The sequence below is a fragment of the Bufo gargarizans genome, chromosome 5 (assembly GCF_014858855.1).
Source record: "Bufo gargarizans isolate SCDJY-AF-19 chromosome 5, ASM1485885v1, whole genome shotgun sequence".
NCBI lineage: Eukaryota > Metazoa > Chordata > Amphibia > Anura > Bufonidae > Bufo > Bufo gargarizans.
This window is the reverse complement of record NC_058084.1, coordinates 479,952,079-479,966,589: the sequence shown is the minus strand read 5'-3', so window position 1 is coordinate 479,966,589 and position 14,511 is coordinate 479,952,079. Positions and strand designations below refer to the sequence as shown.

The 14,511-nt window shown below is 43.9% G+C and overlaps 1 protein-coding gene across 1 annotated transcript in view; it reads right to left on the bottom strand.

The window, feature by feature from the left end:
- Positions 1–14,207, bottom strand: part of HHATL (hedgehog acyltransferase like) — a 39,434-nt gene extending 25,227 nt beyond the window's left edge. The window contains exons 1-6 of the mRNA XM_044295739.1: positions 14,049–14,207; positions 5,291–5,435; positions 3,173–3,240; positions 2,478–2,591; positions 1,354–1,548; positions 238–447 (exon numbers count right to left, since the gene is read on the bottom strand). Of these exons, the coding sequence (XP_044151674.1) occupies positions 238–447; positions 1,354–1,548; positions 2,478–2,591; positions 3,173–3,240; positions 5,291–5,396 (693 nt within the window). The 5' untranslated portion in view covers positions 5,397–5,435; positions 14,049–14,207. The remainder of the gene's footprint in view (positions 1–237; positions 448–1,353; positions 1,549–2,477; positions 2,592–3,172; positions 3,241–5,290; positions 5,436–14,048) is intronic.
- Positions 14,208–14,511: the final 304 nt, after the last annotated feature.

Sequence of the window (14,511 nt, the reverse complement as noted above, 5' to 3'; positions counted from 1 at the left end):
ATATGTGAAAAATATACGTATTACATACCTCCCATGATGTCAAATCGGGTGCAATTCAGTTGAGGGGGCAATTACTTGGGTCCATTTTGTTTCGGACCCCCGTCTTAATTTCCAAACTGAGCATGTGGTTAAGGGGTGGTGACAAATATGCTAATAAAGGAAGAAATCGGGAAGGGGGCACATACTTTCGCACCCCACCTCTATAAGTGGGTGGGGCTTTTTACCACCTGGTCTCACCTGCTCATTAAACCGGTCAAAGGTCATAATGGGTCCGAAAAAGAAGAACGGGAGGTAGAAGTTGTACTTGAGGAGTTGGATGGGGGAGTAAAACCCCTCTTTTCTGTCGCAGGTCTCCAGGGCGAAGCTCATGCAGCGCAGGATGGTGAACCCGCTGCCCCCGTAGAAGAGGATTTCCTGGAGGCTGAAGGTCCCCGAGACAAAACCGTTCTGTAGAAAACACGAAACGTTGATTAGTCGCCGTCTGGAGCCGATCACCACTTTTGTAGCAATACCTGTGTATCACCACTAGAGGGCAATCAGTTCCATGTACAGCTGTATACAGATTGCCCCCTAGTGGTAGGAACAGAAGGCCAGCCAATATGTGGGGTAAGGCAAATATTTTGCCGATTTTTCCTACAATCAAAAATAGTTTCTTTGTAATTTTGTGAAACATTGATGGAAGGTTTGCAGTGTTTTGTAACGTCCACGCTTGTACACTCATCTTTATATTTAACTATATAAAAAAATCCTGTGCTGACATTTTAAAAATACATCTTTATAGAATGGACAAAGGGTGGCATTATAATATTGTAGCTGCCTGTAGTCACCAGTAGAGGGAGCTCAAGAGTTCACTGCATTCAGCTAATGCATGGAATTCATTAACAGAGCGTTGTGCAGTGAGCGCCCTCTAGTGGTGACAGCAGGAAGCCACTATGTTACAATGTAACTGTCTACGCAGGTGATCGCAGGTGATTTGTAGCTGTGTATCAGTAGCCTCCTTAGTATTCACTATGGCTTCATGTACTCCTGCATGTAGTGGAGGCCTTCAGTAGTGCCACAAATACCAGCATGCCCTTGTGTTTTACAATAAGGTAACTAGTACACCACTGCAATAACCAAATGTTCATAGCTCCACCTAGTGGTGGCTGCAGGCAGTCAGAATATTATCATTCATCTCTATGACTATACAGGAGGTTACAGACCTGTAAAGACTTTATAACCCTCTTCTTGCAGTCCCGGACCCTCTGAACTTGGCTGATGGGGCATGCTGGGATTTGTAGTGCTAAAGACCCAGCGTTTTTTTCAGAAAAGCCTTTTTGACTCATCGCTGCTCCTATAGCTCAGAAAACATACTTGCCAAGAGCTGAAAGGTTCCATTTTGAAGGTTGCGAGACTGCACAGCCCGGCGACAAAGCAGAGCCACTTCTGTTTTACCAGCGACACAGTGTAGAGGATGACGCAGTGCGACAGGATCAGCATCAGGTAGTTACTACCCATGATCGTCAGGACAGTCAACATCCCATAGAGCATGTAAACCCAGGACCTGTGCTGTGAGTGGGCAAAAACAACACACAACGTCAAAACAGCAGCACAGAGGATTTCAGCTGAGAGGTTGAGGAAAGAGCCGGAGGCTGCTGTCCATTCACATTATGATGTGAGGGATGGCCGAGTGTGGGAGGTAAAAGAGAATGGAGGAGGCAACAGACTGAGAGTCATGTAGTGGATGGAGCAGGGTCTAACCCAGCAGCACAGAGTATTTCAGGAGAGGAGTGTTCTGATCTTGTGGGAGGCCATAGAATAAGAGTCTTATAGTGGAAGGAGCATTGTCTAACCTGGCAGCACAGAGTATTTCAGGAGAGGAGTCTGCTAGTCTTGTGGGAGGCCACCGGCTGAGAGGTAGTGGAAGCAGCAGGATCTAACCCAGCAGCACAGAGTATTTCAGGAGAGGAGTGTGCTAGTCTTGTGGGTGGCAACAGACTGTGAGTCATAGAGTGGAGGGAGCAGGATCTAACCCAGCAGCACAGAGTATTTCAGGATATGAGTGTGCTCATCTTGTGGGAGGCCACAGACAGTAAGTGGAAGGGGCAAGGTCGCCAGCAGCACAGAGCATTTCAGGACATGTGTGTGCTAATCTTGAGGGAAGGTGAAGGGAGCTACCACTGGGGAGAGCCTGCTGCATATTTCTGCCTGCAGTGGGCGCCCTCTAGTGGCATCAGAATTCTATCCTGTAGCTGTACGGCTGTGAGAAGGGAACGAGGGGATTTCAGAAAAATAATGGAGGCTTTATGGCTTTGGTTTTGTGGGGGTGTGGCCTGTTCTTGTGGGAGGAGTTTATACAGTCAGACATATCTGCAGTGCCCCTTGAAAGGTATAACGTAGCCCCAACCACAGATTGTGGTCGTCTAATGGCTGAGCATCATGTGATCCTGTGCTATGGACCCCGACATTGAGGACCCTTCCCATATACAGACACCCACCTGAGGGATGAGGAGGGAGAACATCTTGGCGAAGATGACGTGTCCACTAAGGGCAAAAATGATGTAATTTCTGAAGGTGGTGAACCACATGACCCACTCGAAGTCCGCGACGTCCTGCAACAATCAGATGGTCTCACTCCAGGACGCACAAAGACGACACCACATTATAAGGGTCTCCAAGTCAAGATTGGATTTTTTTTCTAAAAGTAGCGCCACCTCTGTCCGCAGGCCGTGTCTGGTATTGCAGTTCCCTGAAGTGAATGGGGGGAATTGCAGTACCACATACAACCTGTGGACAGGGGTGGTGCGAGCAATGCATAAGTCGCTCCAAAACTTGGCAAAATCAGGAGCCTGGGAAAGCTGAGTGACATCCCCAGCAATGGCGCACATTCCTGTAGTGGACACCCAGCTTTCTCAGGTTCCAGAATGGAATATCTAGCTCATGCCTCAGCCTATAATCATACGTCCTCTGCTTCCATATTCCTAATTAGATCAGTAGATTTGCTGCTGGGTGCCGTCACAGCCGCCATATTGGTTGTCACTCAGCTTTCCAGGAAGCAGATTTTCTGTGAAAATAATCCTGAATGACTTCAGAAAGAAACTAAAAAGGACATTACAGAACATGTCACAGACTACAAGGCCACTAGGTGGCGCTGCTACTATTGCTGCCAGCGTCAACTATTACAGCCGCTCACCATTTTCCTCCCAAAGTAATACCAGCCGGATCTCACATTCTCTTTGAATGTCTTCCGATTCATGTTCTCTGTAAGCAAAAAGACGTCATATATGGTATACAGAATAATATGGTGTATAGAATAATACAGTATATAGTGTAATATAATATACAGAATAATATGGTGTATAATGTAATATAGTATACAGAATAATATGGTATATAGTATAATATAGTATACAGTATAATATGGTGTATAGTGTAATATAGTATACAGTATAATATGGCATATAGTATAATATAGTATACAGAATAATATGGTGTATAGTGTAATATAGTATACAGAATAATATGGTATATAGTGTAATATAGTATACAGTATAATATGGTATATAGTGTAATATAGTATACAGTATAATATGGTATATAGTGTAATATAGTATACAGAATAATATGGTGTATAGTGTAATATAGTATACAGTATAATATGGTATATAGTGTAATAGAGTATACAGAATAATATGGTGTATAGTGTAATAGAGTATACAGTATAATATGGTGTATAGTGTAATATAGTATACAGAATAATATGGTGTATAATGTAATATAGTATACAGAATAATATGGTGTATAGTGTAATATAGTATACAGTATAATATGGTGTATAGTGTAATAGAGTATACAGTATAATATGGTGTATAGTGTAATATAGTATACAGAATAATATGGTATATAGTATAATATAGTATACAGAATAATATGGTGTATAGTGTAATATAGTATACAGTATAATATGGTGTATAGTGTAATATAGTATACAGTATAATATGGTGTATAGTGTAATATAGTATACAGAATAATATGGTGTTTAGTGTAATATAGTATACAGAATAATATGGTGTATAGTGTAATATAGTATACAGTATAATATGGTGTATAGTGTAATATAGTATACAGAATAATATGGTGTATAGTGTAATAGAGTATACAGTATAATACAGTATATAGTGTAATTCTGAGGAGTGGCAGAGCAGGAGAGGTAAGTTAATTTATTTATTGGTCTGACATGGAGGTCTAATGGGGGTCTGATCTGAGGTTCATAGAGCAGGGTCGCATCTAAAGATCTGATATGGGGGTCTGATCGGAGGATCTGATATGGGGATCTGATAGGGGGGTCTGATCTAAGGAACTGATAGGGGGGTCTGATCTGAAAGGTAAAGGGGGATTTTTTGTACTGGCGCATATTTTAATGGTATTTTTGTACTGGTACACATTATAAGGATAAGTATTAGTACTGGGGGGCTATGGGGTACATGATTACTAGTATGGGCACAATGGGGGCAATATTACTATTTGGGGCACTGTTAACATCATGAGCTGTGGCAGATAGTTATTTCTATTGGTGGGACTTTGGGGAGCACTATTACTGGGGGGGGGGGGGGGGGGCACCCTGGCACAGTATCAGCTTAGAAAAATTATTTTTGGGGGGCATTATGTTTACGCTATTAGTGTCAGGGACACTATTCGCTGGGTGCAGTTCTTTTCAGGGCACTGTGTGACAATAATTACTGAAGAGCATTATCTGTGTGGTACTAGGGGTTTATCTGTTTCTGCAGTATAGTATTGGGGAGCAGAGTGGGCACAGTACTGGGGGTGTTCAGAAGGTGGGAGGATGATGGAAAAGAACGAAACTAAGATGTCTGTCTGTCAAACTCTGCAGAGATGAGAGATAGCTGAAATAAATCATCATGGTGGTCTGGTCTGAAAGGAGAAGATGAGGAAAGAGAAGGTGTACATCAGAGGAGACATCACTGGATGTAAGAGGTATGGGGCGCTGTATTACCCTGTTTTTTTTCAAAGTATGTCTTTGTAGGGCTGAAAAAAAGGGGTTAAGTTGAGAATTTGGCATAGGGGGGAGGGGGCCGGGACACAAAGCACTGAGGGAAGAGGGTCCCAAGCTGAACTCTTGCATCAGGCCCATGAGCCTTTAGTTACGGCCCTCAGTATAATATAGCATATAGTGTAATATAGTATACAGTATAATATAGCATATACAGTAGTGTAATATAGTATATAAGCTTATGTACAGAAAAAGATTTCAAATTATAGTGAACAAGGATTTAAAACACAGATGTAATACCTCGAGACGCTTCAAATATTCCATTCATGGAGTACACAAGAGCGCAGGTCAGGACCAGAGCGTAGAACCCGAGCTCATAGTGCGGTAATGCCGTCTTTATCCCCATAGTGACAGCAAATCACCTCAGCGAAAGAAATATGGAAATCTAAAAAACAATATCATTAATCAGCTACAAATATACATAGTATTATAGTAGTTATATTCTTGTACATAGGAGGAGTATTATAGTAGTTATATTCTTGTACATAGGAGCAGTATTATAGTAGTTATATTCTTGTACATAGGAGGCAGTATTATAGTAGTTATATTCTTGTACATAGGAGGCAGTATTATAGTAGTTATATTCTTGTACATAGAAGGCAGTATTATAGTAGTTATATTCTTGTACATAGGAGCAGTATTATAGTAGTTATAATACTGCCTCCTATGTACAAGAATATAACTACTATAATACTGCTCCTATGTACAAGAATATAACTACTATAATACTGCTCCTATGTACAAGAATATAACTACTATAATACTGCTCCTATGTACAAGAATATAACTACTATAATACTGCTCCTATGTACAAGAATATAACTACTATAATACTGCCTTCTATGTACAAGAATATAACTGATATATTCTTGTACATAGGAGGCAGTATTATATCAGTTATATTATTGTACATAGAAGGCAGTATTATAGTAGTTATATTCTTGTACATAGAGCAGTATTATAGTAGTTATATTCTTGTACATAGGAGCAGTATTATAGTAGTTATAGTCTTGTACATAGGAGCAGTATTAAGTAGTTTATATTCTTGTACATAGGAGCAGTATTATAGTAGTTATATTCTTGTACATAGGAGCAGTAATTATGAGTAGTTTCATATTCTTGTACAGAGGAGCAGTATTATAGTAGTTTTACATAGAGCAGTATTATAGTATTATATTCTGGTACATAGGAGCAGTATATAGTAGTTATATTCCTGTACATAGGAGCAGTATTATAGTAAGTTATATTCTTGTACATAGGAGTAGTATTATAGTAGTTATATTCTTGTACATAGGAGCAGTATTATAGCAGTTATATTCTTGTACATAGGAGGCAGTATTATAGCAGTTATATTCTTGTACATAGGAGCAGTATTATAGTAGTTATATTCTTGTACATAGGAGCAGTATTATAGTAGTTATATTCTTGTACATAGGAGCAGTATTATAGTAGTTATATTCTTGTACATAGGAGCAGTATTATAGTAGTTATATTCTTGTACATAGGAGCAGTATTATAGTAGTTATATTCTTGTACATAGGAGCAGTATTATAGTAGTTATATTCTTGTACATAGGAGGTAGTATTATAGTAGTTATATTCTTGTACATAGGAGTAGTATTATAGTAGTTATATTCTTGTATACAGGAGGCAGTATTATAGTAGTTATATTCTTGGACATAGGAGCAGTATTATAGTAGTTATATTCTTGTATATAGGGGACAGTGGTATTGTAGTAGTATTTTGTTCCACTATGAGGCATATAATAGTGTATAAAATGTATATGGTTACCCGCAGTCTTGGTAGGTTTACGGCACATTTTACTCGTTTTGCAGACGATACTAGTATTTATTTTCATGACTAGCTCACTTTATCTGTGACCACTTTCATTCCCTCCCTGTTCTTCACTTGTTCTTGCTCCTGTTCCTTGCTGATAACCTTGATTCTCTCAGGCTGAGCTGACACTAATTGTGGCTGTTGGCGTCAGGGGACATACTGTACAGTGACACTGTCATACACATTACTCTACATTCTGCTCTTTTCCCATCATTTCAAGGAACTTACTGGTAAAGCTTTCACATAACTGTTCACACTGGACATCTAAAGTAGGCTGATAATAAAAGCTCTTCTTTTGACAGTTTACAGAAGGACATTGTATAGGGCACTATGGGGTAAATCTGCTTGAAGTCGTCTAGAAATTAATCCAGTTATGTATGTATTTCTGTCTATTAATTCATGAATATTATTATTGTTTTTAGATTTAGTTTTACAGGAATACATATTGATGCCCTGTCTCAGCAGAATAAAAGGCACTTGATCCTTGGTGCAGGATTTGTCCCCACACATTTGTGCATTCACTTCCAGTCCTTACCCCTCTTATGTAATTTTTCAATCAGTGGCTTCCAGTATAGGTGCATTCTAAAACCTTCACACCCAGCCCCTTATTTAACAGCTAATATTGATCTCCCAGTGAAAGGACCCCATGCACTTGCTTCCCCTGAAATATGGAAAAGTACTGAAATCCCATATGGGACTGGCAGCGATATTCCAGCACGTATCGGCTTCTCTTTGACAGTCACAGAGAGTGGAAAAGAACTGCAGTGTGCATGCTCGACCGCCAGTGCATTCATTCCGGAGACCCAGGTCTTGTGATTGGTGGAGGTTGCAACATTTGGATCCCCCCCAATCAGATACTCATCACCAAGGATGCAACAAATAACTATGAGGCCCCGCTCAACCTCGACCACTGTCAGCCAGTGGCGTCTCTAGCTTTCAAATTTTGGGGGGGCATACTGGGGGCCAGGACAAAAGTAGGGGGGCAGCTATAACAACGATACATTTACACAAGTACGCTTAGAAATGCTGCGATACTTTACCCAATACCTAAAACCGCAATAGGGAAGAAAAACCCCAATCACTCAGATTTCAACATGTCCTAGCTGCCTGGGGATCTGTGGATGACACTTAGGGCTCTTTCACACCTGCGTTCTTGTCTTCCGGCATAGAGTTCCGTCGTCGGGCTCAGTTCCGGAACGGAACGTTTTTTGGCCGGAGAAAATACCGCTTTTTGCTCCGGCCAAAAATCCTGAAGACTTGACGCAAGGCCGGATCCGGAATTAATGCCCATTGAAAGGCATTGATCCGGATCCGGCCTTAAGCTAAACGTCGTTTCGGCGCATTACCGAATCCGACGTTTAGCTTTTTTAAGTGGTTACCATGGCTGCCGGGACGCTAAAGTCCTGGCAGCCATGGTAAAGTGTAGCGGGGAGCGGTGGAGCAGCATACTTACCATCCGTGCAGCTCCCGGGGCGCTTCAGAGTGACGTCAGGGCGCCACACGCGCATGGATGACGTGATCGCATGGCACGTCATCCATGAGCATGGGGCGCTCTGACGTCATTCTGGAGCGCCCCGGGAGCCGCACGGACTGTAAGTATACCGCTCCCCCGCTCCCCACTACTACTATGGCAACCAGGACTTTAATAGCGTCCTAGCTGCCATAGTAACACTGAACGCATTTTGAATACGGATCCGTCTTCAAATGCTTTCCGTACACTTGCATTTTTCCGGATCCGGCGTGTAATTCCGGCAAGTGGAGTACACGCCGGATCCGGACAACGCAAGTGTGAAAGAGGCCTTATGGAGGGGGATCTGTGGATGACACATACCGTTTATAGCATCTTATGCTATGTGTCATCCACAGATCCACCCCATATCAGTGTCATATCGGGATCCCTCTCCCTATAAGGCCCCATTCACACATCCGAAATTTGCGTAACGGATTTGCGGACCCATTCATTTCTATAGGGCAGCACGGCGTGCTGCCAGATACGGAAACGCGGACCCGCACTTCCGTTCCCGAAAAAAAATGCGGACCCGCACATTGCCGCTGTTACGGACGTCTGAATGGAGCCCAACAGTGGCACAGATCCCCCCCCCCCCCATAACCGTGTCGTGTACAGATCCCTCTCCCTATAACAGTGTCATCTACAGATTCCCCCCCCAGTAACAGTGTCATGACATCCAAAGACCCCCGATCCCCCTCCCTATAACACTATAAGAGTATCATCTATAGATCCCTCCCCCCCTGTGTAATGACTCATGACATCCACAGACCCCCGATCCCCCTCCCACCGCTCACATTTGAACATGATTTCTCTAAACGGTAAAGTAGTAAACACTGTAATCATCCAGGCTGCACTGACAGTAACTTTAAAGGGGTTCTGCACTTCCATTTAACTGATGATCTATCCTCTGGATAGATCATCAGCTTCTGATCGGCGGGGGTCAGACACCCGGGACCCCCGCCGATCAGCTGTTTGAGAAGGCACCGGCGCTCGAGCAGCACCGCGGCCTTCTCACTGTTTACCGCCAGCCCACTGACGTCACGACTAGTATTAACTAGCCTGAGCGCGGCTAAGCTCTGTTCACTTGAATGGAGCTTAGCCGCGCCCACGCTAGTTGATACCAGTCGTGACGTCAGTGGGCTGGCGGTAAACAGTGAGAAGGCCGCGGTGCTACTGGAGCGCCGGTGCCTTCTCAAGCAGCTGATCGGCGGGGGTCCCGGGTGTCTGACCCCCGCCGATCAGAAGCTGATGATCTATCCAGAGGATAGATCATCAGTTAAATGGAAGTGCAGAACCCCTTTAACTTTTAAATCAGGAAGATTCTGGGGCAGCCGCCAGCCAGCTCTCCTCTCAGACTCAGTCAGATCTAATCTCTCTAGTTAGAATAGAAAGAGACTTAGTCAGTCCACTTGCTACACACCGTCACCACTAGGTCAGGCTCAGTCCAGTCTGTTCGGTATCGGTAGGGTAGGGCAGGGCCACGCCACGCCACGCCACACACGGTTACTTGCTCATAGCAGCCGCATCCTCCTTTCATAAAGATGCCCCCTCCTCATGTTGATTGACAGGGCCAGCGAACTCGCTTGTCCTCTGGCTGGCCCTGTCTGCGTTCAAAATCTGGCGCCTGCGCCGTACCGGTCTTCAGTCGGCGCAGGCGCACTGAGAGGAGGACACTCGCTCGGCCGCTCCTTCCTCAGTGCACCTGCGCCGGGTGTAGATGTGATGTCATCGGCACAGGCGCTTTGAGGAAGGAGCGGCCGAGCCTGCGCCGACTGAAGACCGGTACGGCGCAGGCGCCAGATTTTGAATGCAGACAGGGCCAGCCAGAGGACGAGCGCGTTCGCTGGCCCTGTCAATCAACATGAGGAGGGGGCGTCTTTATGAAAGGAGGATGCGGCTGCTACCAGCAAGTAACCGCCCTACTTGCTGGTAGAGAGCTCATTTACATATTATAAAAGTCTGTTTTTTTTTTAAGAAACTGCCCAACCAAAATGAGTAAGAGCATTATATATTGATAAATCGCATTATAAGGAATTTAAGTTGCCCAAAAAAAAAATATGACTTTAGTGGGGTGACAGAAGCCCTGCAGCTGCTGCCAGTAATTGAATGAATCAGAATCAGCTAGTCTCAACTAGCGGCACGCTGATTTATGCACAGCACTGCCACCGAGTTTGACTGAGTCTGACTCAACTTGTCAGGGCCGGGGGCGGAGCTGGGGGGCAGGGCCGGGCGGGGCTGGGGGCGGGGACGGAGCCGGGGACGGAGCCGGGGACGCGGCAGCGGTGGGTAGAGACTAGAGAATGAGACGGCAACGGCACCAAGTCAGATCATCAGATGTGAAGATGTCCGGTAGGGCTGTCTAGTGCCTACACAGTGCACAGCAGCGCAGCATAGACCATCCACCACCAAAATGAATGGGGGACATTTTAGTTGGGGGGGCACATGGGGGGGCACAGCTTGATGTAGGGGGGGCCGTGTCCCCCTCTGGCCCCCCCCCCCCCCCCCCCCCTGGCGACGCCACTGCTGTCAGCAGCAAGTTAACCTTAGGATTGGTTTTCCTAATAAACAGAATGATGTCACAGTACAGAGATAATACACACAGTGATGTCACAGTACAGAGATAATACACACAGTGATGTCACAGTACAGAGATAATACACACAGTGATGTCACAGTACAGAGATAATACACAGTGATGTCACAGTACAGAGATAATACACACAGCGATGTCACAGTACAGAGATAATACACACAGCGATGTCACAGTACAGAGATAATACACAGTGATGTCACAGTACAGAGATAATACACACAGTGATGTCACAGTACAGAGATAATACACAGTGATGTCACAGTGCAGGATAATAAACACAGTGATGTCACAGTACAGAGATAATACACACAGTGATGTCACAGTACAGAGATAATACACACAGTGATGTCACAGTACAGAGATAATACACACAGTGATGTCACAGTACAGGGATAATACACACAGTGATGTCACAGTACAGGGATAATAAACACAGTGATGTCACTGTACAGGGATAATGCACACAGTGATGTCACAGTACAGAGATAATAAACACAGTGATGTCACAGTACAGGGATAATGCACACAGTGATGTCACAGTACAGGGATAATGCACACAGTGATGTCACAGTACAGGGATAATGCACACAGTGATGTCACAGTACAGGGATAATAAACACAGTGATGTCACAGTACAGGATAATAAACACAGTGATGTCACAGTACAGGGATAATAAACACAGTGATGTCACAGTACAGGGATAATAAACACAGTGATGTCACAGAACAGGGATAATACACACAGTGATGTCACAGTACAGAGATAATAAACACAGTGATGTCACAGTACAGGGATAATACACACAGTGATGTCACAGTACAGGGATAACACAGTGATGTCACAGTACAGAGATAATAAACACAGTGATGTCACAGTACAGAGATAATAAAGACAGTGATGTCACAGTACAGGGATAATACACACGGTGATGTCACAATACAGGGATAATAAACACAGTGATGTCACAGTACAGAGATAATGTACACAGTGATGTCACAGTACAGGATAATAAACACAGTGATGTCACAGTACAGGGATAATAAACACAGTGATGTCACAGTACAGGGATAATAAACACAGTGATGTCACAGTACAGAGATAATGTACACAGTGATGTCACAGTACAGGATAATAAACACAGTGATGTCACAGTACAGGGATAATAAACACAGTGATGTCACAGTACAGAGATAATGTACACAGTGATGTCACAGTACAGGATAATAAACACAGTGATGTCACAGTACAGGGATAATAAACACAGTGATGTCACAGTACAGGGATAATAAACACAGTGATGTCACAGTACAGGGATAATAAACACAGTGATGTCACAGTACAGGGATAATAAACACAGTGATGTCACAGTACAGGGATAATAAACACATTGATGTCACAGAACAGGGATAATACACACAGTGATGTCACAGTACAGAGATAATAAACACAGTGATGTCACAGTACAGGGATAATAAACACAGTGATGTCACAGTACAGGGATAATAAACACAGTGATGTCACAGTACAGGGATAATGCACACAGTGATGTCACAGTACAGGGATAATAAACACAGTGATGTCACAGTACAGGGAAAATACACACAGTGATGTCACAGTACAGAGATAATAAACACAGTGATGTCACAGTACAGGGATAATACACACAGTGATGTCACAATACAGGGATAATAAACACAGTGATGTCACAGTACAGGGATAATACACACAGTGATGTCACAATACAGGGATAATAAACACAGTGATGTCACAGTACAGAGATAATAAACACAGTGATGTCACAGTACAGAGATAATAAACACAGTGATGTCACAGTACAGGATAATAAACACAGTGATGTCACAGTACAGAGATAATAATCACAGTGATGTCATAGTACAGGGATAATAAACACAGTGATGTCACAGTACAGAGATAATAAACACAGTGATGTCACAGTACAGATATAATAAACACAGTGATGTCATAGTACAGGGATAATAAACACAGTGATGTCACAGTACAGAGATAATAAACACAGTAATGTCACAGTACAGAGATAATAAACACAGTGATGTCACAGTACAGAGATAATAAACACAGTGATGTCACAGTACAGGGATAATACACACAGTGATGTCACAGTACAGGGATAATGAACCCAATGATGTCACTCAGTGCACAGGGTAACCATGGAGATTAATGTGAAATTTAGAATGGGTGCACATTCAGTTTTCTATGCTTCTTTACAAACATTTAACCACTAACTGCATCTTTTGAGAGGAGATGGGCCCCTTTAGTTGTTGAGCCCTATAGCAGCTGCCATGTCAGCTACCCTGGTAGTTACACCTATGCTTATCACCTTTCCTGAATAGTTCTTCTGGTGGGACAGCAGGAAAGACTATGGCTCACCCTGGTGGTTGGTGCCACCCTTCTGCCTCCTGTACAGTACACCCTATCAGGTACAGATGCAGAGCAGTGCCCCAGCCTGCGGAGCTCCAGGGATTCTGCTATAAGGAGTGCAGTTGGTGGCTCAGGTTACTTATAGCGGGTGTAATGCCAGCTATGCGGGTGGGCAGCATGTTCAGCTGTGTTCTGCATCTCTTTCCATTAATAGATGTCACTGCGGTGCTGGAGCATGCAGCAAAGCCCAGATACATACAGATACAATGTATCACCAGCTGATTATTGTGCTACAATGTAACCATAATACTGAAAATCTATTGATCCCAATCTCCTGGGTTAGGGGAATGGTCTTTGGTTTCCCAACCTATTCTATTTGTTGTTACAATTATATCAAAGTATCAGTGTGTGACGTGTCTATTGTATGTGGATATATTCCTTCCCATGCAATGACATATAGAAAAGCCCTTTTAGAGCTTCATGGAATATCCCGACTGTGGAGAAATCTCTGCAGTGCACACATCAGTATTCTGCTCCAGTGTAATGTAAAGAACCCCACAGTCCCCATGTGACAGGCTCTGCAATGCAAATCAGGGTACCACACAATGCTTCATTATTGAGGGTCCCCCCCCCCCCCCCCCCCCCTCTTTGTCACTGACCTTGAGGTGCAGAATGTGGGAGCCCAGGACTGATGTAGGCAGGAGATCAGTGTCCAGCAGGGTGAGAGCAGGGGGCAGGCAGGAGCCAGGGATCCATGTGCCCAGGGTGTCAACTGTCTCAAGAAGATCTCACAAGTAAGTTTAGATGGATCTGCTGGCTGTCTGGGAGGATGGTATGAGCTGTGGATGGGATGGTGCAGGGGCAGCCTCTCAGCGCAGCCTAATACACAATCACTGGAGATGGGGGATCTGGAGGGCTGAAGCAGTGGAGGGTGCACAGGTAGAGGAAGGGGCCACTACAGATATACTGGAGGATGCACAGGTAGAGGAAGGGGCCACTGTACAGGTATACTGGAGGGTGCACAGGTAGAGGAAGGGGCCACTGTACAGATATACTGCATGGTGCACAGGTAGAGGAAGGGGCCACTACAGATATACTGGAGGGTGCACAGGTAGAGGAAGG